Below are 22632 nucleotides of genomic sequence, written 5' to 3' on the forward strand. Positions count from 1 at the left end.
CCAATCCATGCTTGTTGTGAGAGGAGATCCCCCTTTGGAGATTTAGGACGAAGGTCAAAATCTAATGCAACATTCACTACTCGTAATTTTAGATGTTAATTTCATGAGAGTACTTTTAGGAAAGAGCCCGAGACCACTTGCCCCTAAAGTTCAAGCACGAACGAACGGACGGACTCTCGATTACGAAAACAAAAGATAGCTTGGATATACCACACGAGAGAGGAACTGAACTACTGCCCTCGCACAACATTTACAATTGATTTCGCAAACTACTTTTGGAGGACCCGATGGTCAAACTAGAACGCCTGCACTTCGCAGACATCGTTTGAAAATAATAAAATGGCACCTTGGTCTAGCCGCCTACTTGCTTCTTCGAGCGCACGGATCGATTCTGGCTCGAGCATTGCTACCGTTGGACCAGCACCTGATTCGCCGACGAAAATAAGAGGGAGAGCAAAGATTACGGAGGCAGATATCTTGGATAATGCTTATGGTATTCCGACATTGACCACGGCCGGCCGGCCAGGTCCCTCGGGTTCGAATTCCTCGAATTCCTCCAAACCGACTTCGAGCCATGGGAGATCTATGAGCCATCCTTTCCCGTCGCTGTTTAATAGCAAGAAGAAGGTGACCGCGCCGACACCACCTGGAATTGCGTTTTTTGATGACGACGATATATCACCGGAGCATAATACAGGGGCTAGGTCTTCGAGGGTGCCAGACAAGGATTTTTTGACGGGAAAGTGTATGACTTGCAATTCGAGCGTGAGTTGGCCGAAAGAACTTCATACGTTTCGATGCAAAGTTTGTATGACAGTAAACGATCTTCAGCCATACACTCCACCTCAGAATGATGGACTCAGAGTGGCAGGAGGCGGTAAATCTACGACTTACTCTGGGTTGAGTAAACCCCAATTCTCTAGAGGTATGCTATGCGCGGGATGATCTATTATAGATCTCATATCTGACCTTTACAGTGGCGCCATTATCTGTTGAGAAAACTCGAAGAATTGCGGAACGATGTGTAACTACCTACCTGATCAATCGACTAAAGCATGACGAAGCCGATGCCTCTAATACACTGTCAAGTTCGCCAAGGTCACCTACATTTGAAACGACGGAATCCTCACAAGAATATCAGTATCCCAGACATTTCAATCAACCTGGTTCACAAGCACTTCCCATTAGACCCCCTCCTCCTGGACGCGGAAGCAGTTCTGGAGATCGCCCAAGTATAGACGCTCAAAGACGGCCAGGTTCGCGTTCAATGCCCTACTCAACTTCATCTCCTGGCAGTTTCCTTGGCGCCCATATGGAAAAACGTGATCGAATGGGCTCTGGTACTTACTCCAAACAATTGGCTAGTCAACCGCCAAGTAGAAGTCCTCCACATCCACCGGGAAAATTCGACGAACCTATGCACGGAAGACAAGATAATGTCACCAGAAACCTCTTTAGACCCTTGGAAGAATATATTACAGCATCATTTAGCCAGTTCGATTGTATCAATACTTCGTTTAGTACTATGCGACAACATCCCAATCCTAGGGCAGGAAGTCAGAGTGGTCTAAAGAATTTTATGGCCACTATTCCAGACGAAAATGATCCGCAGTCAGAGACTCCTTTGGAAGAACTTGATCCCCGAATGTTGATGTTGGGAGATATTGCAGAGAACGGTTCTTGGTGGACTGGAAATCAGAAAGAACCCCCTGAAAAAACTCGCGGCCAACGACCTGTTGAAACGATACGCACGAATCCGCATTGCGATCTTACTACAGTCAAATCACCTCGTATTGACTGGCCTGATCTCAATGAATGGTATCATGTTGTATCGAATCCAGGAAGGATTTGGCATCGCAAGCTGGATGAGTTGATATCACGTCGATCCAGCCCGGTCATTCAAGCGCCCACTGATGGCGAGCTTGCCGAAATTGAGGATACAATCACAGAGGCTCAGTTGCATCTTCAGAGAACTTTATTGAAGGCTACAGAAGGTCTATTGAAACGCCCCGGACGTCCTTTACAGGAGCCTGATAATCTCCGATTTCTCTTGATCATCTTAGCCAATCCTCTTCTGTACCCTGGAAACGGTAACACTCCAAGAAATCCAGCGCCGAGAGCGCCACCGAACGACCAGAGACCGGAAGCTAGTGATCTCAATGTGACGAAAACTAGAGGTCAACCTTCGTCTTCTTCTAAACAACCGCCGAATGCTACAAAAGGAGCGTCTGGCCAACACTCAGGAATCATCAAACGTATTGTGGGACTGCTTTCCAATACTCCAAATGAATGCCATCATCATATAGTTTCGTGGTTCGCTAGATATCCAGAGGGTCATTTCCAGCGTACCACAGAGTTGGTCGGCAGCTTTGTCACTTATAGACTTACCAGACAGCATGGGAAACCTCGCGAGGCTGATCGACCCGACCCGACTTCTGGCTTAGTCCCTCATATGAGTTCTAGAGAATCCCATAATAATGCCGCAGCTTTTCACGCGGCTCTTCAAGCTGGGCAGAGTACCAATAAGAAAAAGGAGACGAAGCAGAAAGCTGTTGTATATAGTGATGATTGGCAGATCAGGGCGGCTGCCAGGGTGATGGCACTTCTTTTCTCAGCCAATAATAGTGGGTTGCATAGAAAAGGCAAGTTACTCAGTAGCGTTCAATCGCCAGCCGAGTATCTGTCAAAAAGTACGGAACCTAGTATTGGAACTCCGATCAGAGCTCTGGCCGCACACGGACAGATGTTACCGACAAGCCACTTTTACAACACCTTGCTCGATTATTCCGATCTTGTTGCTGATTTTGAGGCTTGGGAAAACAAGCGTAGCAAGTTTGCTTTTTGCCAATATCCTTTCTTTCTTAGTATTTGGGCAAAAATTCAAATCATGGAGCATGATGCTCGTCGTCAAATGGAAGTGAAGGCGAGAGAGGCGTTCTTTAATAGTATCATGACACGTAAAGTCGTCAGTCAGAATCTTCTTTTGCAAGTCAGACGAGAGTGCTTGGTGGAGGATAGCTTGAAAGGGGTTAGTGAGGTTGTGGGAACCGGTGGTGAGGAGATTAAGAAGAGTTTGAAGATAGAATTTAAGGGCGAAGAGGGTATTGATGCTGGTGGCTTGAGAAAAGAATGGTTCCTTCTTCTTGTTAGAGAAGTTTTCAATCCTGATCATGGTATGTATCTCCTCCGATGTGATTCAGACTGTAAATTAACAATAAGCAGGCATGTTCTCATACGATGAGGACTCTCATTTCTGTTATTTTAATCCTAATAGCTTTGAAACAACCGATCAATACTTTCTTGTTGGGGCTGTACTTGGTTTGGCTATCTACAATTCAACTATTCTCGATGTGGCGCTGCCTCCTTTCGCTTTCCGAAAATTACTCGCCGCTGCCCCAGCTGCAGCACCCGGTGCAACATCACATGCGAAGCCTTCTATGACATATTCTCTGGAAGACTTGGCCGAATTTAGACCTGCTCTGGCTCATGGGCTGAGACAACTCCTTGAGTTTGATGGAGACGTTGAGGAAATATTTTGTCGCGATTTCGTAGCAGACGTTGATCGCTATGGACAAACAGTCCAAGTACCTCTCTGCCCCGACGGCGACAAGAAACCAGTGACGAACTCCAATCGAAGAGAATTTGTGGATCTTTACGTGCGATATCTTTTAGACAGTGCCGTAGCTCGACAATTTGAACCCTTCAAACGTGGATTCTTTACCGTTTGTGGAGGAAACGCTTTATCACTTTTCCGACCCGAAGAAATTGAACTCCTCATTAGAGGCTCCGATGAGCCACTAGATATAAGTTCTCTCCGCGCCGTCTCAGTGTGTGAAAACTGGGGACCAAAAGATGCAGCAGAGCGCGAACCAGTCATTCAATGGTTTTGGGAATCCTTTCAAAAAGCGGATCCAAAGGATCAAAGAAAACTTTTGAGCTTTGTTACAGGCAGTTCTTGTATTCCGGCAATGGGTGCAGCTAGTTTGGTTATTAAATTGAATTGTTTGGGGGATGATAGTGAGAGATTCCCGGTGGCAAGGACGTGCTTCAATGCGTTGAGTTTGTGGAGGTATGCGACGAGGGAAAAGTTGGAGGGAAAACTTTGGAGAGCAGTCCATGAGAGTGAGGGATTTGGATTGAAGTAGTGAGGTACAGTTGTTGGAGTGAGTGGTTTGTGTGGGTAGGGAAATGATCAGAATAGAAAGAGAAGGGAATCATTTTAGATAGAGTACAAGTCATGCTAACGTTTGGTGGAGATGGGCGTCTTTATTTTGTATTCAATGGAGCCCCAAGGTTTTGGTGTCGGCATTGGCGTTGGTGACTCGATTGTCATTCAGGAACTGGACAATTGAGTAGGTATTTGCATGAGTCTTGGAACTGGACTGAACTTGATCCCGGCAAAGATTGCATGCCTTTTACATGAGAAGCAGAGCCATTCATCGAAATTAGATGAGACGAGATAATATCTCTTCGTTAATGATCATTCATATATCACTTCTCTCATCCCTTATCTGCGTGACTATTACTATAACCGTATTTTCCCATATACAATGATGTATCAAATACCTTACTTGTTTCTAGTCATTTTGATTTTCATTTTTCCCATCATGTGAGTATTCCTCCTCAACGCCTGGTATATATACAGCATATTCTACACCCATGTCCATTCATTCTCGTAATTCTCCTTTTCTTCCTCCACGTCCCGTGCCCATCCATCGTCGTTGTCTCGCTCCATTCTCTAATTATCGGCAGAAGCAGCAGCGACCTCACCTCTCGCCTGATCCAAAATCGCCTTCTCAGCCCGAATCTTTTCATTAACAGCCGCACTCAACAGCGAATCCTGTTGACTCTTCAATTTCATCGCCGCTAAATCCTTCAACATCTGTTTCTCGGCTGCGGTGGGTAGAACTTTCTTAGCCTTCGTTAGTTCCATCAGATCAAAGAGAATGGCGTTATCGTCGCGGTGCTTGCATTCGATGGTTTTGGTGTAGGCTGTGGGAGCGCCTGGGGTGGAAGGTGCAGCGGGATTGGAGGCGGTGCTGTTTATGGGGGGTGGAGAGGAGGCGTGGGAGGCGTCGGTGAAGTGGATGGTTAGGGTTGCGGGGAGGGAGGTGTCATGGCTGCGGTTGACGGTCATGGGAACGGCGGGGTTGTGGTATTTGAGGCGGGGAAGGCAGTTGCGCCAGAATTTTCTGGGGGGGGAGAGGTTAGCTTTTGCGGTTGATATCTAGGAGAGGGGGGCGGGGTACGGGAGTAGGGGGACAGATGGGAAGTAGATGGAGGGGGAGGGGATATGTACTTTGGTCCGAGATGTCCATTCAGTCCAGCAGCAAAGTCCATATGTATTCTGGTAACTTCTGGTGGGAGAATCGCTGCGCCGGGTCCTAATCTTATGCCGAGTAACTGTGCAGAAGCAGGAGAGTCAATTTCGAATCTTCAAATAATGAATACCATTTATGGGGGAATCTTTACCTTCTATATTGCGAATTCTGTTAGCATCTGCGACCATTGCGAGAGAAATGTACGATTACTTACAGAGTTAAGCTTGGCCATGCGTTTTAGTAAGTTAACCATCTTGGATATGTGAAGGTCAATACAATAAATAAAATATACTGTATGAGATCGTGGGGTGAGGTTCGGAGGAAGCTTGACTTGTGAATATATTTCTGAGGTTTTGAGACTAGGATTTTGACCCCCTGTCGATAAAAAGTTCCGACCTCCGACCAAATTTATTTTTTGGTGGGATGAATGTCCAGCGAATTCGCGATCATTTTTAAGTACAATGCGCCCGTTCGATAATTGATATGCCACTCTCTAATTATGGAAGACTTGCCCTGAGATTCTCAAAGCAGGCGGAATGTGCGGTCGCTGAGATACCTACTTTTCTTTGCCCGCTACTTGCGCGAAATCTGCAATCCCCAAAGCTGGTACATAATCAACCGCGAAAGAGTGTTAGGATACAGCGAAGATATGTCCAGTCGCAAGCTCAAACCCAGGTTCAAGATACACCGGAATCTTCTGTTGCTTCCACGCAAGCTGTAGCAAGATTACCTTCACAATGCGCCGGATGCGGTGCATTATCACAGACAACAGTCGAAGATGAAGCGGGCTATTATTCGTTGACAAGGAGATCAGTTAAGGACTTTCTGGGGACCTCACACTCGGCGAAAAATACAAAAGCCACGGCAGAAGATGAGATAGTCAAAAAGGCCCTGGAAAACGTCGACAGCACGATTCTCGAGACATTGGGAATGGAAACCTCTTCGTCCGCGACTACATCCATAGAACAGCCAGTATGCGATCGATGTCACAATCTCAAAAATCACCAAACGGGTGTTTCTATTTATCATCCTTCCATACGAGCACTTCAACAAACGATCGACGAATCGCCATATAAATATAATCATATATATCATGTCATAGATGCTGCCGACTTCCCTATGTCTTTCATACCCGCTCTAAACAAGACGTTGAACTTGACGCCCCAGCGATCTCACAATCGTCGTTCCAGAACAGGAAAGTTCTACGGTGACAGGAAGATGGAAGTCGATTTTGTTATTACCCGGTCGGATCTTTTAGCTCCAACGAAAACGCTAGTTGATGGGATGATGCCTTATTTAACGAGTGTACTGAGAGACGCGTTAGGGAGAGCAGGAAAAGGGGTTCGCTTGGGAAATGTTAGATGTGTGAGTGCGGAAAGAGGGTGGTGGACAAAGAAGTTGAAGGAGGATGTTTTTGAAAGGGGAGGGGGAAATTGGATGGTTGGGAAGGTCAATGTGGGAAAGAGTCGGCTTTTCCATGAGATCTTTCCGAAGGGAAGGGGAGGGAATGAAGTGATTGTTGGAGAACCTCTTCCATTAGATGTCCTAGAAGATAGAAAAGAGGCGAAGCAAACCACTATCGGAGAATCTCCATCGATAGGTGCAAATATTGATAACAATATTACCCGTGAGGCTACTGTACCTATGGGTACCTTCAAAGCGATGGGGGTAGAATCAGAAAATGCGGACGAGGCACTGTCAGAGAATGAAACGCCTGATGATGAATCAAATGACACAATGTCACTTCTTCCCCCAGCACAACAGGAAACGGCGTATCCATCGATGCCACTCGTTTCATCCCTTCCTGGCACTACCGCATCACCAATTCGAGTTCCGTTTGGCAATGGAAAGGGAGAACTCATCGATCTCCCCGGAATATCACGAGGTGAACTTGAGCTTCATGTTCAACCGGAATATCGAAATTCGTTGGTAATGAAATCTCGGATTAAGCCAGAACAAAAAGTGATGAAACCTGGCCAGTCATTAGTACTAGGCGGCGGTCTCATTCGGATTACACCCACAGATCCTGATATCATTATGATGGCTTATGCTTTTACATCAATAAAACCTGATGCTCATCTGACGTCTACTGAGAAGGCCATCCTTATGCAAAGTAGAGGTAAAGAGCCATTTATTGATAACATTACAATTGCTGGAAGCGAAGAGAAGATTGCTTCGGCTGGTACTTTCCCTTTAAAATGGGATGTTACGAAGGCGCGTTTGAAGTCAAGCTCCACTGTATTGTCTGATAAAGGCAAGGTGGATGAACTCCCATTTCAAATCCTCTCTACAGATATTATAATCGAGGGGTGTGGATGGGTTGAGCTGGTCGCCCAGGTTAGCAAAAGACGTCTCGTGAAGACAGATGCAGCCGAAAGTAATACTGCAAACGACACAACCTGGGCATGGGGAGATGAGGAAGAAGCAGCGGACGAAAAAGCATGGCCATCTGTAGAAGTGTTTACTCCCGAGGGCAAATTCATCGCTGCTAGAAGACCTATGAATGCATTCATGCTTAATGCTAAGCCGCAGACGAAAACTAAAGCTAGACCGAGGCGTAGCATGAAAGGTTTTGAGAAGTCGAGGAAGGCTAGAGCGAGGGCAGCGGGAGCTTAGGAGTTACATGATGAGCATAATAGGCAGGCGCTAATGTTAAAATACCCCTCACAATATAGTCAATGGAAAATTAATCACTGTGCATGCTTTCTCAATTGGGATGTTCAATAGTCTGAATCAGCAGACATGATGTGAGTTTTTATCTTTGAGATCAATTTTGTGTTTTGAACGGATCCAATAATCTATAAGAGGGCTCGTTATGTTATTTTGACGAATTTGAATATGTTAAATGGATGCAAGCAAAGAAAGGTCTTTTTATAGATCTCAATCCAGACTCACCCGAACATCCATTCTCAGTATAACTATATGAGAAGTATATGAAAGAACATTCCACCCAGATGCATTCTTACCTTACGTCTCTTTCCCCCTCTCTCATGCAGTTTCTGATACCTGCTCTTGCCTCGCCCAGAGTGTTCGATTAATCATCTCCATGGAAAAAAGGAAACAACTATATTTATCCATTTGTTTAAATATTCGTCTTTTCCTCTCTTCTTCTTCTTCTTCTTCTTCTTCTCCTCTACTTCATATACAATATATCATATATTAACAGCGAATAACTTATATACATCTATTTTATTTTTTGGATCTATATCAGCGATTCTTCACTTACTTGCCGACCTCACGCCGTTTCAATATTCGTGTCTGGCTTCGTACGAGTCTATCGATTGGTATCTGTCGGTCTGCTTGACTACCTTGTTCCTGGGTTCCTCCTCTCCTGTTGTGCAGTATTCGGATATATTCGGACACATCCAGTCGCCTAGACAATTCTCGTCAGACAAGACTCCTGATCGACTGTGACCATGGCGCTCACCGACGGAGAGTCTGACAACGAGAGCGTCCATCCGCCAGATTCTCCCAAGCTTTCTGCTGCTGCGTCCGAAAGCCCCCAAGGTTTAGTGGAAGACATGGCGGCATATGATTTTGATGTTCGTCACACTTGTAAGGGTAGAAGTTAGTATCTGCTTCGCTGTTCAATTGGCTTTAGAGGCGTAGCTGCTAATCAGTATTTTAGAGATCACATCGTGGGCTCCACTTTCACGTAGAATAGTCAGGAATCATAAAGTGGGAAAAGAATGTCCCGCAGGTTGTAAATTTTCTGTGGAATATTGCCTACTCGCATCGGAACTCTCTGATGAGTCTAAGGAAAGGAAAAGGAACTGTGAGGCTTGTTCATGGGAACTCTGAAAAGAACAAGTGATCAGGTCCAAGATGGTGTGGTGGAAGAAAGGAGTGCAATTCCCTCAAAGAAACTAAAGCACCAAAAACAATTGTTTAAAGATTGTCAATAAACATAGCGAACATTCACTCAAGAGAGTTTGTAGCAAGTGAAATAATTAATTATTCACAACTTTAAACACAGTCTATGACTGTGATCATGTTGTGTGAACTTGAACTTAAACAATCACATTTACGTTTGTCGGAAAATTTATCAATCTGGTCGCAGTATTTAAACCACTCTCTCTTTGTCAACACCATTCCTACACTTTGCAAATATTTACACAAATCACTTTACAAAGCACATTTCAAATCTCTTTCAAAATCATAAGTTCTCTTGAGCTTACTCATAAACACCGTACAACTTTTCTTTTTCTTCTAGAAAGTTGATAAAAATGGAGGAATACAATTCTACCACATATCAGAACTCCTTTTCGACGCTCGGTAAGCATTTAACCCTGTCTTCCAACCCTTTTGGTAACATTTTTGACAGGCCCAGTCGAAGGAGAGTCCCTCAACACATCATGGCTCAATCATATATTTATCGATGAGCTATTTCTCAATACAGATTATCCAGAATTCAAATTCAACGTTGATAAAGCACTGGAGCGCGGTCTTATTTCTTCACTGAGCGTTGCTAGCCACATCACTACCATTTTTGGTCAGCAGGAAGGATATCAACTTGGAAGAGTGTTGGAATACCAGACAGTAACTTCTTCAACGGCTTTGAGGTGGTTGTTGATTGCATATGGATCGCATTCAACGCGGAAATACTTCGTGGATAGCTGTATGGATGTCGCGAAGGAGGTTGATGGACTGATGAAAACAGAGCCGGGACGAAGTGTCTATATGCAAGGTGAACAAATTCTTGCTCAACAGAACGCAGCAAAGGAGTGGTTGGAAAAGGTAAAGAAATGTGCGGGAGTGCTGAACTATTGGTTGCGAGTTGCTGAAGAGCAACTTAAATTCGATCAGCGCTGGGGCATAGCCAAGAAGTGGGTTTTGCATGGAGACGGTTGGGGACACTTGGAACAGATTTGGAGAACAGGAGTTATAGAGAAGTTGACGATGAATCTTCGGAAGGCGAAGTCGAGTATCGCGATCAAGTTGATGGAGGCAGGTCAGAATCCTGACTATAGTCTACAATATGTCAATTTGTTGCGAGATGCAGGTGTCGCAGATGGCGGAGAGCCAGAACGACTGGTATTCTGGCCTCAGACTGGCAAACTTGAATGGGTTTATCCAACGCAAGAGCCAAGAATTTCGAAGGTGGTAGCGGAGCAAATTCGGATGAGTGCAGGTCTTTTCTTGAATGACATTTCGCGACAACGTCAAATCGCTGCTGTACCAGAAATTGCTCCTTACGTAAAGCCGAACAGCCTCCCGGTTGAACAAGATACTCTTGATCAGCATCCTGCCCCTCGGATACTTATAAACGGACGTTCTGATCTTCAGGATGTTACTTCTCAAGGACTCCCTGATCGCTATACTACTACAGACTCAGAAATTGCTTCTCAAACAAGAATTGGAATTCCTCTTGTAGAACAAGAAACGGCACAGCAAACACTTCCAGGTCTCCCTAATAATGGCCGAACACATGAAAACATCACACCTCGAGTCAAGACAAACATGTTTGCTACTGACTGGGAAGACACTCCAGTACGACCAGGCAAATCTACAACATGGTATTGGGGCCGAGAACCACGTCCAATTGGTCATGGTAGTGTTTCTCAAGAACTAGAGGATTCTAGATTCTGGTATTCTGCAAGAAAGTCGTCTGACACACCGAATGCCATTGAAGCTGGCGTAACAGTACCTCTTTCGTCTCTTCCGCGAGCTAAGGCCGAGGAAAATGAGTCGGCTTCTTGGGTTGGAGGGCTTGGCCGCGACAGCAACACACTTCCAGGCACTAAGGGTGATATCACCAAAAAAGAAGACACGAAAGACATCAATTCTGGTTGTATTACGAGCAAGAATCGACCATATGTCCATATTGATTTGGCTGACCTAGGAGAGAGGTTGGCAGTTTTGGACGCTGCAGAACTGAGAGCAGTGGAAGAAAGAAACCAGCAAGACAATCGAAGCTTAGCCCAACAGACACAATTGGATCTACCAAGAAGACACACACAACTTAGGGAAGAACTCCAGAATTCTGCAAAGATAAAGAAGACTCTACTAGATAAGCTAGACAGTGATACACCAATAGGTTCGAAGATGGATGCGGTGGGAATATTTCTTGATGCGATAGAAGAAGAGACTGAGAAGGTGCAAGGATGGACAGAGGATCTGCGAGAAGCCGAGGCGGAACTTGATCGTGGTTATGATGGAGATTGGGAGGAATCGCAAAGTGAAGAAACGCAGAATGACAAGCAAGCAATATTGAGAACAAGTGCGGAATACTCATCATCATCACCATCATCAAAAGGAAAAAAGCATACACAGATGATCGAAGGATCCTCAACAAGATCGCTTGTTAAGGGAGACAGTATTGAGAACGAGAAGCAAGAGGCTAAGGAAAGTGTGCATAAGGAGATAGAGGGGACAGATGCAAGCGATGTCATGGAACCCGCGATAGCTCAAACTGTCGGACGATTATCATTGGGAGATTTGAATGATGGCAGGGTGGCTGGCTCAGACACTCGTGGCTATGATGGTGTCGGTCCAAGTTCGTCAGTCGAGGAGAAAACTACTAAGGCAGGCTATACAGCAGAAGAACATAACATTCTCTCGCCATCCGCTGGTAACTAATCGAGAGTAAGGACAAAGATAGATAACCAAATTTGAGGTTTCGAGCGTGGAGAGCATCGCACATTAGTACGTACTGCAGATAATACGAAACTGCGGGACTTTAGCAAAATAAACAGACGAGGGCACCCAAGTTCCTTCATGCATGTATTCTACACAAAGGTTGAATTAAAATTGAACGTTTTCTTTATTCCTAGCCCTATCCATACTCACAAACGCCATTGTAATGTCCAAGCACGGTAAGACATGCTCTTAATATGATACAGCCGAAAAGTGTATCTGTAGCCAACCCATAAGCAGAAAGTTTTTTGTTTTTCTCCAACACCACTCTTTTTAGACTCTAACATTCCTGCCCTCCTTCTCCACAACCTTGACCAAATCCTTGTAGACTTCCTTGAATTCTTCCTCGCCCTCGATCTTCTCGGCCTTCTTTGCGCCCGATCTCGCCTCTGTAACCATTACCACACTCGTAGGTCTCTTTGTGTTACCTGCTGCTCCCAATTCGGCTCTGCTGGTAACGAAGATGTATGGTACGTTATGATCTTCGCACAAAATTGGAATGTGAGAAATGACATCCATTGGCGAAATGTCTGCAGCAAGGATAACGACACCTGGGAAAACGGTATTGCTGGCACCTTGAGGAGATTTGCGAAGAGCTTTGACGACTTCCTTAACACCACGCTTAAGAGTCTTGTTTTTGGCAGCTACGAATGACAGTCAGTATTTTTCATCGCAAAAATGCGTCCACAATGACGACTACGCAACAATTGGAAAAAGGAAGGGGCGAATTGATTTACCTTTCTTAACACTCTTGAGCACCTTCTTTGCGACCTTTTCATCGGCCAATGGGTTTGCGAACGGAACCAAAGCTCCTACTGGTTTGATATCGGCAGCTGCATCTTCCTTATCCTCCTCAATCACAATATCCATGACCTCAACATCCTCTGGCTCCTTGGTAACTTCGGCAATGGCAGCAGCGACATTGTCTTCACTGAGCTTGACCTTCTTGTCCTTCTTGGAAGATTTCTTAACACCATCGGTTTCACTTCTCTTCTCCTTCTTCTCCTTCTTGTCGCGCTTCTCGGATTTATCTTTGCCCATTTTGAATATCCTAAACTTCTACTTTGGAAAGAATATTTAATGTACAATACAAAATTGTTGGTGGTGTTAATTGGACAAATTTGTTGTTTTGCGATGAAATCAGAGCTTGAGGGTTCAGAACTTTTTTACAAAATGTTCGGCGGGTCAATTCGCACTAAACTAGATCGGGAGCTGCTATAAAAACTCTCAAAAACTCTCACAAAGCTGTAACTTGGGCACGCCTGGTGGCATGCAATTGCCAAAATGATATTATAACACTATCAAAGGTTTGGGCAGTATAAAGTACTTCACGGATATGTGGATTTTAAGTGATATCATGTCCTCCTTTATTATCGGCCTCAGTCATATCCAAATCACCATATCATAATGCGTTCACAAATAGCAAAAGTCGCACCCCAGTCAGTGACTTGCGTAGAAACACTTTTTAGAAACCATGATGCATTGCAAAATCCCAATCTAATACTTTACACCCCAATTTCTTCCTTGAATCTCGCATAGCCACCAAACTTCTTCGATTTGGAGGATCAGGAAAGGTCCAACACCAAATAATGCTTCGCATGCTGGTCATGTGCTTTCCAAGCTCTATTCCTCGCCACCAAACTCCAATCTTCCTGGCTTGGAGTTCAAGTACTCGTTTCTACCAAAGCTAATTAGAACGCAATGCACTTTTGCGATATCACAGACAGTAAGACAAACCTCTCGATAGCCCATTCCATGGCAGTGTATGCGATGATGAATGGTGGTGCGACATAAAGGACTTGGCCACGGAATCGTCTCCAGGTGTTGAAGATAGCTGCGTTCAAGGCGCCGGCGAGAGGACGCTGTCGGTTGGCACTGAGTGCATATGATGCGACACCCTTCTGGGGTTGGGAGCCTGTATATCCCACATCAGTCAACTGTTCCTCCTCGTTGCTCGATACCGTCTGATCAATCTCGTGTCGTCGGCGCTTGAGTGATCCCCTCTTCATCCTCTTCTACTCGGTCAACCCCCCCTCCGGCATCTCGCGAGGTCGTGTGTGTCGAGTGATTTGTGCGGGGATTCCAGTATGCCGAGTACTGGTAGGAAATGCTCTTCAAACTCACCCAAGTTACCCCAGCCACCAAGATATCTATAAAGTAACATAAATATTAGCATGCCATACATCTTGAAAACCACAACCCTCCCACACTCATGTAATTGTCTGGCCACCCGTGAAGACCCGTGAAGATTCTTCTTCCTTCGCCATAGGAATCTTGTTGGAAATACTCACTTTCCGTACTTTCCAACCTCTCCGTCACCGCCAGATCTAAGAATTGAAGTAGGTCTCATTTTGAATAATGTGCGAAGTGCCAACAGATTCAATTGTTAAGTATTATTCGTCAAAGCAGAAGTTCTAATATTCTGAATAGAAGTCGGGCAATCGGATTATAATCGCCAAGCATTCATCCGACCCCCCTGTCTTGTTCACCCAATCATCACTAGCGCGAGATTCCTCCAAAAATGTCAAGCTGCAGTGAGCCTCCCCTCCGCACTGAGCTTCTAGATATCCCGCCTTCGAAAAGTATCTCCCGCACATCTCCATTTCCACCACCCATAGACAATATTCAAGATGGCGCAATCTCTAAATAACCTCTACAAGTTCATCGTTCCTTTGGGAATCGCAACTGCGGCCGTTCAGTCCTCTATATACGATGTTAAGGGTGGCTCTCGAGCAGTTATTTTCGATCGTTTATCCGGAGTCAAGGAAACAGTCGTCAATGAGGGTACACATTTTTTGATTCCTTGGTTACAAAGAAGTATTATCTACGACGTACGCACGAAACCAAGAAATATTTCAACGACCACGGGAAGTAAGGATTTGCAAATGGTCAGCTTGACTCTGAGAGTTCTACATAGACCTGAGGTCCAACAGCTACCCAAGATCTACCAGGTTTGTCGCCTCTCTCCATTTTGAGCCGATGGCATACTAATCCACAGTAGAACTTGGGTCAAGATTATGATGAGAGAGTTCTGCCCTCTATCGGAAACGAGGTCCTTAAATCCATCGTCGCCCAGTTTGATGCTGCTGAACTCATCACCCAGCGTGAAGCCGTCAGCAACCGCATTCGATCAGATCTCCTCAAGCGTGCTCAAGAATTCAATATTGCACTCGAAGATGTCTCAATCACCCATATGACATTCGGTAAAGAATTCACTCGCGCCGTCGAACAAAAGCAGATTGCTCAACAAGATGCCGAAAGAGCGAGATTCATTGTCGAGAAGGCAGAGCAAGAAAGACAGGCCAACGTTATCCGTGCAGAGGGTGAAGCAGAGAGTGCAGAAACTATTAGCAAAGCTGTTGCGAAGGCAGGAGATGGTCTGATCATGATTAGAAGAATCGAGGCTAGCAGGGAGATTGCACAGACCTTGGCAAGCAATCCTAATGTCACTTACTTACCCGGCGGTGGTGAGGGTGGCAAAGAAGGTGGTGGGAAGTTTTTGCTTGGCTTGAGATGATTATGACAATTGGGATCAAAATGGAATGGAACGAAACAAAAACCCGGAAATAGGTCTTCTGTGTACTACTAGGAATTAGCAAAAATATAATATCCCCTCTGCGCAGGACAAAGTGCACTGCTTTCTGCTTCGTATGTAGTGTATCCCCTTCATTATTTCCTACTCAACTATGGGCTTGCTTCCTTCCATTCATTCAAAGAGTGGTCATGAAATTAAGTACTGGTATAGTTGCCTCCCTCAAAGCATGATTAGGTTCAGTTTGCTTGCAGTTGTCTAGCATCAAATACAATTCATATACAGTTCTGGTTGTTTTCTTACATCATACTCTCATCCCAAATTTCCGAGTGGTTCCATCCCCATCCCTACCCCCTCTCTCTTCATGTCCCGCTCATAGTGTAGCATAAATGAACCTTGTCAAGGGTGATGCCCCATTCGCACGTCATCCCGTATTACACCCAAGAACACCCAAAGGTAAGGGAAATGAAGAGTTCATCTATTACAGGTCTACGCCTACTAGAGGTCTCTTTCGCCCGCTTTCGCATTTTAAGTATCAGTAAGGTATTTCTACTTGTTCAATCCGACTGGCTTACATACCTGCTATCTCTGTTGTATTATCGGTTTATACCGGTACATTTACATATGTTGGACACTAAAGTGTAAGACTTAAATGAGTATTTTGGCAGTTCATGCTTGGTCAACACTACCCAGTGCCACACTTCTCCTTCTAAATCTCAAGAATATCAAAGAGATAATTTCCCACAGCAATGAGATCTAGTCCGTTATCCAAGATTGTCAGTACAAATAGATTGTGATGTTCGCTTGGTTTCTTGACTTGGAATTGCGTACTCCGGCCGAAACCCTTTCCCTCCCCCTCTCACCGTTTGCATATTCATACATCGCATCCTTTGCAACACATGCATAAAACAACTCAACCACTTAAAATGTCTAAAGCTGATTGTAAGATTTTACAAGGAAACCAACAATCACGCACACAATATGTTATCTGTGGGGCACGTATTCGTAATTGTTGTTAGACCTCTGTTGGAATCATCTAGTAACGCCAGCACGTCAAAATGTATATCTGTTTCTAACATATTCTCTCAAATATTGTGCATTTCCGACCTCAATACTACAATTGCGTCGGCTGGTCATGAATAACTTTCATCCTCCTCAATTATATCCTAATTTTGTAGTCATTTAAGTCTCTATAGCGATTTAACTTGTTCGCAGAGATTTAGATGTCATTATCGATTGTCCGAGTGGAAACTTGCCTAGACACGAATACCAACAAAATTTAGCCTTACACATGTTCTAAATCCGGGTTGGCGGCCGATCCTGATCATGCAGTATGCTACATCAGGTCATATTGTTGGAATAGTACACCTTTTTGCTTTATATCATCTCCCAATTTTTCGTTTTGAAAAGTAGTTGTCTCTTCTTGTTTCTCTTGAAAATATCTGCGTCCATATTCGAGTCCCTCTTAAAATTTAGGGCTATGCACCCCGTAACAAGCGCTCTACTCTATACTGTTTGTGTCAGTCTAGTTGTATATCTTCGCCAAAGATGGAATTCTTATCGTGCTTTTAGGGCAGCTGCTAAGCAGCATGGCTGTAAAAGGGTTCCGAGATACTCTGATCGGGACTCAATATGGGGCACCGACTTGATGAAGAAGAGAGTGAAGGCTGTTAGTGAAGGTCGTCAAATGGCCTTGTTCATGAAACACTTCAACGAGATCGGAAAAACCTTCGAAGAAAATTTCTTTGCCACCAGAGTTATCAATACCATAGAAGTTCACAACATACAGCGAGTTCGTGCTCTTTCTTTTGAGGATTATGGAAAGTCAGCTCAAAACTTCTTCAAGGCATTTCTAGGTGATGGAGTCCTCTCTCTAGATGGTAAAGCGGTACCTTCCCTGCAGCTCGTTCTCAGCGTCTGGCGCTCAAGAGTACAATTCTTCCGGTAGGTGGTGGCCCGGACGGAAAATCTCCTATATTTGTAGAGCAGGGAGACGCGGTTGCTTTAAATATCTGTGGTCCTAATCACGATAAAGATATTTGTAAGTATAGCTCAGCCCCTGATTTAATTAACAGCGCGTGCATCTTTCTTCTTCAATTCGGTCGGGGGTTCATTTACTTCTTATAGTCATTTAGGATGAAGACAGCTACTGACATTCCAATACCACAGGGGGTGATGATGTTGAGGAATTCAAGCCACAGAGATTTAACGATAAAAGAATGGGCTGGGAGTTTACCCCCTTTCTGGGTGGTCCTCGTATCTGTCCTGCCCAACAAGAGGTCCTTACGCAGTCTCTGTATAACTGCTTGTCAGAATGACAAGAAGATTTGCTAGGATTGAGAATAGAGATACTGTTTTAGAGTATGTCGAGATGGTAAGAATGACCACTGAGAGCCGCAACGGAGTTAAAGTTGCACTGTTCACTTCAGAAGGGGAATAAATTCGACCGTCACTCTTGATGCATCTGTATGACAAAGACAATGCACATCCAAAATATTCACCAGTATTGACCCCGCTATTTCCTAACGTTATGACACAGTCAAGTGGTTATTTTAAGACTCTGGAACAAATAGATATCGAGTTTACAATATCATTTCCTTTCGAAGTAAGCATATTTGAAAAGAGCAAAATTGGAATACTCTTCTCAGAGAAAGCAGATGCACGATCTCAGCTCTCGGCTACCTAAGAATCAGTTTATAGGTGAACAGCGCAGAGTAGGATAGGAATATGAGTCGTTGATACATTGCGAGAATTAGAACCTCTCAATTATAATATTCTCGCAAAATTTTCCTTCCAAGATCGTTCAGGAAGAATCCCATGGCGGATGCAATGCTTTTCGACACCGGTCACGCCTGTTTCTGCAAAGCTGCCTTAGTATGCTAACCTGGAGTCATTCTGTCTGGCAGTCCCTCCGACCTTCCAATGATTCTAATTTCGTTCCATTCTCAAGCGTCTTCATAAACATCGATGCAACACCAGTCATAAATTTCTGACTTTTGAAATCGGCAGATTTAGTATCAATCATTATTTACTCAACATCTCAGTCAGTCAATTTTTGCGAAGAGGTAAGCATTGCTGCTTACTCTGCGCTAATCACAAGGCCAAATTGGAGGAAGACACTTCGGTCATCTCACGTGATCTGTTTGAAAAAGAATCTTTCTTTCAATCGCGAGAATTTTCCGTTTGATCGTGAAAACTAAATAAAGATGATCCGGAAAATAGAAAGGTATCTTGATAATATCAATAGTGGGAGGGGGCTGAGAATACATAGGCATCCAAGCAACGTAGGTGTTGTCTCATTTCTCGGCTACACCTTTCGACCGCCATTCTCGACCGAACATCACTTAGGATTGAATCTCGGCAATCGAATCTCGAACCTATATATTACCTTGATTACCACATCCTCAAGTAGAATTTGATCAACTTCCTCTTCATTCATTTTACCAAATACCAACCAAAGCTAGTATAACGATTTCTTTCGGCAAAACACATCGCGTGCTACTGGGACAACATACCGGTTTATCACCGTGTATAAATTCTAAACTTCAGAATGAAAGTGGTTCTTTCTGGTAGTACAGGTTACATTGGGGGTGAAGTTCTTTCCCAATGTCTGAATCATCCATCCATAACTTCTATTATACTTCTCACTCGTCGGAATCTCGAAGCCTTGACCGAAAACCCCAAAGTCAAAGTAATCGTTGTCGACGATTTCACCTCGTATGATGAATCTACTCTCAACGAATTGAAAACTGCCGATGCCGCGATTTGGTGTTTGGGTACATATAATGGCGACGAGAGAGTCGACATTGAATTTCCCCTCACGTTCATCAATTGCATAAAGGCACGGCCTCTTGGGTCAACGCAATTTCGATATGTTCAGCTCGGCGGGGCCTTCACCGAACCACCTTCAGAAGAAGGTCAGAAAGAACGGTCCCTGTGGTACTTTTCCAATGGACGGCGAATTAGAGGTGCAGCAGAGGCAAGGGTCTTGGAAACTTCAGAGGATGGCATTCAGAGTACATTCAAGGTTTATCTTGTCAAGCCAGGAGGAGTGCTACCTAAAAGTGCGACTATACTTCAGTGCATTTTTGGTAGCTCTTTGTCGGTTGGAATTGTTGAGCTGGGCGCCACGATGGTCGACCTAGCGGTACATGGAAATGACAAAGAGGTGTTTCAAAACAACGACATATATCACTACCACCCCATGGGTCTCGACAGATAGACACAACAACACCATTGATACCTCATTCTTCCCGAACACGGATATGTGATCAATCACGCCTGTTTGCTTTGTTGGCCTCGTTCTTCAGATGATATCTACCTTTTGTTTCTGAATCGAGTAGAGAGCATAAGCGCCTCCTGATACCCTTTGTAATTTTCTTTTCATCCCATATAGCGAACTAAATATCACATCATCTGAATTAATGCTTCAAAGATTATTTTAATTGTTTGGTATATAACATGCGATGAAGGCGTCAATCACGGTATAATACAATCACGAACACATAGCAGCCTGAACAATGCTCTGATCTAAAGGATCTATCTAATTTCTCTACTCTAAGTAAAGTAAGTAGCAATATAGCGCATGCGATCAAATGTCATATGTCGCATGGCCTTATATCAAGAATTAGGTCGTGATGAAATCCTGTCCCTATTGACTAATTCCCCACCCCACAAATAACCAAAATTTCTGACAAAAGCTCACTAATCTCTCAAGGGGGTGCAAGGATTAAAGTAGGTCGTGAGGCTCAAGCTTTCTTTCTCCAACGCACAAGATATGTATGACTGAACACCAGAAGAGGACTCAAGCTGATTGGAGAGGTGCCAATTGCTTAAGTGCTTTCATGTAGTTAGCTGCATAAATTCCTCTCCCATAAAGTTCAAGAAACTTGGTGAGTCCTTTGGCAACCTTCATATCCGACTGTCCATAGTGCTTGGTTGGTATGTACAGCTTGACGTCTCGAAGCGCATTTGTTTGGTGGATTTCAAAATGATAGCACATGCCACTGGTACCATGCTCTCGTAGAGGTAGATCCTCCGAAGTTGAGAAGACATCTGGAAGGTTAAAGGTTAAGCGCCAAAGGTCCTTGAGTTCCTGGAAATTCTTCTCGAATGCTGCTCGTCCCCCCCCCCATGCTGAGAATATCTACAACAGAATCGAAGCTAGCTCTGGGCGTGCGAACATATATCTTTAATCGGTATTCTGAAGATATCATGCAGTCGGTTGCGACTATGAAAGGAATAGACAATTGTCTTCCATTCTAGCTGTCACTGAAAAACGACAGCAATTGATCTAGTATGGTCCAATCATACTTATCTTTCTGTCCGAGGCTTTGAATGGCTGCTATGGTTTTTTCATGGGCTCGGTTATCAGTTTCTTGCGAATTTTCCCGTCCTGGCAGCATGAAGTAAGCCTTGATGGGGGAACCGCTCTTGGGGTCGCCTTTGAGAAATTGAAATGCAAGAAATATTGATGAACAGCCCACATCAGCCAAGTCTGCTGCTTGGATATGGTCTCTGGCTTCAGTGGCATCTACTTGTCTAAATATAGCACGAGAAACTTGATGAAACCAAGTCAAGTCTACTTTTGGGTTTACAGCGTCTAGCTCGCGAAGAAGTTCTTCTGTCCCGACCTGGTTGAGAGGGTCCTGTGCTGTTCCGGTGAGCGGACCAATTGCCTCGATGACCATGCTGAGATCAGGCTTCGATATGTTTCCATTCGATAACACTTTTCCAGTGTCCCATTTCAAACTGTATTCGATTGGCTTAAAGTCGTCTTGCATAAAGGACTTCCATTTGTATGGTGACTCGCCAGGGAGGGTTGCCGGTGATGGGCGAGGACCGAGACGTGGTACACTGCAAGATCAAGGAGTTAGTTTCACTTACCAAGAACTAGGGCTTGAAGGCACATGGGTAAAGTAAAGTATTGATGCTGTGTAGGGAAGATTAGGGTACATGAAATGAAGCACAATCGTTTAGATTTTACTGGGAAACAGAGGGGGTTAGTGAAAACAAAAATCCGACTAAAAGATTAAGCTTACAGAACATGGTAGTGGAAGAGCAAGCCCTCGTACTGTTGAGTGACACTGTACCCAGCATGAAACAGTAGGGCACCAAGTTGAGGTACCTCGCTAACCAGTAAGGTCTGGTATATTGCAATTTCAAATGGGAAATAGCAATAATTCACTTAATGTACTAGAAACGTCTCAAACGCACGCCCCGCCTTCAAATATTAGCTGTGCATGAGTGATTGGAGTCGATATTGAAATATTGACCGGGGATTGGTGCTCACAAGTATTCACTTCATACTGTGGCGCAATCCTTCAACAAATCAAATATCAGAATTATTCACTATGTATTTTCTCCGACAATCCTTCATATGCACGCTTCAAGTCACTGTCAGATTACATACGTCAATGGGTAAAGAAAATATTCATTTGCAAATTTTAAACCCCGGGGATTGTGATACTTCATCTTGGTGGTCCTTATACAATGAGACTGAATACCTAAACGAAAATGCTAATTATTAATCTATATTTGAGTGTCAGCGATGGTATTGAATGGTAATATGTCCTTTTAATCTAGCAAGTTCGATGCTACAGTGAGAGACAAGAATGATGGCCGTTCCCGATATATTCTATAGGCTATAGGACGGTCTGACTAAGTCTTGGCTAATGGGCTCTGTCTACGCATCGATAAAAAGAATATTAGTTGTTGATTTGACCGGCCATGTGAGATTAAAGTATAGTGGGATTACTCTAAATGGGTAGTATGAGCACTCGGTAACTATATGAGATATCTATCTGTTGGTTTGAGAAGGATACGGATAAAGTAGCACGTACGATTGTAGATCCTGAATGTCAATATTGTATTCTGTCTAAAGAGCTAGCTATGTACAGGGAATAGTAGTCCTTATATAAGGGCTTCTAAGAGAGCCAGTCTCTTTAGCATTTACTTAGGGTTATAATACAGTAGCCATTGAATAAAAGTCATCCACTGCGTTCACACACTATCCATGTATTTATTCAGCTTGTCGATCTGAATTAAAATGTTCGATTTTGATCTTTACCTCCTATATTTCAATCCAAGTCTCGAAAGTGATGCCTGCTCCCCCTGAGTCCTTCAGCATCTGATTGCGATTAG

The 22632-nt window shown here is 44.1% G+C and overlaps 10 protein-coding genes across 10 annotated transcripts; 6 read left to right on the forward strand and 4 right to left on the reverse strand.

The window, feature by feature from the left end:
• Positions 1-339: 339 nt before the first annotated feature.
• Positions 340-4145, forward strand: Bfra_003732 (putative ubiquitin-protein ligase protein; the record flags this gene model as incomplete). The annotated part of the gene is made up of 3 exons (XM_037334138.1): positions 340-925; positions 978-3173; positions 3223-4145. 3 exons carry the CDS (start codon positions 340-342, stop codon positions 4143-4145), a joined length of 3705 nt encoding a protein of 1234 aa, XP_037194225.1.
• Positions 4146-4738: 593 nt separating this feature from the next.
• On the reverse strand, positions 4739-5574 carry Bfra_003733 (putative 50s ribosomal protein mrp49 protein; the record flags this gene model as incomplete). The annotated part of the gene is made up of 3 exons (XM_037334139.1): positions 4739-5192; positions 5300-5403; positions 5536-5574. The coding sequence occupies 3 exons, from the start codon at positions 5572-5574 to the stop codon at positions 4739-4741; spliced, it is 597 nt and encodes a 198-aa protein (XP_037194226.1).
• Positions 5575-5804: 230 nt separating this feature from the next.
• On the forward strand, positions 5805-7937 carry Bfra_003734 (putative gtp-binding protein; the record flags this gene model as incomplete). Its single annotated transcript, XM_037334140.1, has 1 exon — positions 5805-7937. The coding sequence occupies one exon, from the start codon at positions 5805-5807 to the stop codon at positions 7935-7937; it is 2133 nt and encodes a 710-aa protein (XP_037194227.1).
• An 800-nt stretch (positions 7938-8737) lies between these two features.
• On the forward strand, positions 8738-11900 carry Bfra_003735 (uncharacterized protein; the record flags this gene model as incomplete). The annotated part of the gene is made up of 2 exons (XM_037334141.1): positions 8738-8876; positions 9646-11900. 2 exons carry the CDS (start codon positions 8738-8740, stop codon positions 11898-11900), a joined length of 2394 nt encoding a protein of 797 aa, XP_037194228.1.
• Positions 11901-12094: 194 nt separating this feature from the next.
• Positions 12095-12998, reverse strand: Bfra_003736 (putative ribosome biogenesis protein nhp2 protein; the record flags this gene model as incomplete). The annotated part of the gene is made up of 2 exons (XM_037334142.1): positions 12095-12601; positions 12695-12998. The coding sequence occupies 2 exons, from the start codon at positions 12996-12998 to the stop codon at positions 12231-12233; spliced, it is 675 nt and encodes a 224-aa protein (XP_037194229.1). The 3' UTR covers positions 12095-12230.
• A 421-nt stretch (positions 12999-13419) lies between these two features.
• Positions 13420-14086, reverse strand: Bfra_003737 (putative ubiquinol-cytochrome c reductase complex subunit protein). Its single transcript, XM_037334143.1, has 2 exons — positions 13695-14086; positions 13420-13635 (listed from the first exon to the last, which is right to left on the reverse strand). The coding sequence occupies exons 1-2, from the start codon at positions 13964-13966 to the stop codon at positions 13581-13583; spliced, it is 327 nt and encodes a 108-aa protein (XP_037194230.1). The 5' UTR covers positions 13967-14086; the 3' UTR covers positions 13420-13580.
• Positions 14087-14587: 501 nt separating this feature from the next.
• On the forward strand, positions 14588-15474 carry Bfra_003738 (putative prohibitin protein; the record flags this gene model as incomplete). The annotated part of the gene is made up of 2 exons (XM_037334144.1): positions 14588-14908; positions 14959-15474. 2 exons carry the CDS (start codon positions 14588-14590, stop codon positions 15472-15474), a joined length of 837 nt encoding a protein of 278 aa, XP_037194231.1.
• A 1495-nt stretch (positions 15475-16969) lies between these two features.
• On the forward strand, positions 16970-17929 carry Bfra_003739ia (putative cytochrome p450 alkane hydroxylase protein; the record flags this gene model as incomplete). Its single annotated transcript, XM_037334145.1, has 4 exons — positions 16970-17369; positions 17438-17530; positions 17659-17785; positions 17836-17929. The coding sequence occupies 4 exons, from the start codon at positions 16970-16972 to the stop codon at positions 17927-17929; spliced, it is 714 nt and encodes a 237-aa protein (XP_037194232.1).
• Positions 17930-19039: 1110 nt separating this feature from the next.
• Bfra_003740 (putative nucleoside-diphosphate-sugar epimerase protein) lies at positions 19040-19711 on the forward strand (the record flags this gene model as incomplete). Its single annotated transcript, XM_037334146.1, has 1 exon — positions 19040-19711. The coding sequence occupies one exon, from the start codon at positions 19040-19042 to the stop codon at positions 19709-19711; it is 672 nt and encodes a 223-aa protein (XP_037194233.1).
• A 1039-nt stretch (positions 19712-20750) lies between these two features.
• Positions 20751-21446, reverse strand: Bfra_003742sa (putative dimethylallyl tryptophan synthase protein; the record flags this gene model as incomplete). Its single annotated transcript, XM_037334147.1, has 2 exons — positions 20751-21345; positions 21376-21446. 2 exons carry the CDS (start codon positions 21444-21446, stop codon positions 20751-20753), a joined length of 666 nt encoding a protein of 221 aa, XP_037194234.1.
• Between the last annotated feature and the right edge of the window lie 1186 nt (positions 21447-22632).

Source organism: Botrytis fragariae, assembly GCF_013461495.1.
Source record: "Botrytis fragariae strain BVB16 chromosome Unknown tig00000045, whole genome shotgun sequence".
Taxonomy (NCBI): Eukaryota; Fungi; Ascomycota; class Leotiomycetes; order Helotiales; family Sclerotiniaceae; genus Botrytis; species Botrytis fragariae.

Coding starts and splice junctions, on each gene's coding strand:
- Bfra_003737 (XM_037334143.1), bottom strand. CDS start 13,966: ATGAAGAGGGGATCACTCAAGCGCCGACGACACGAGATTGATCAGACG. Junction 13,636..13,694: donor ATGGAATGGGCTATCGAGAG/GTTTGTCTTACT, acceptor TAGCTTTGGTAG/AAACGAGTACTTGAACTCCA.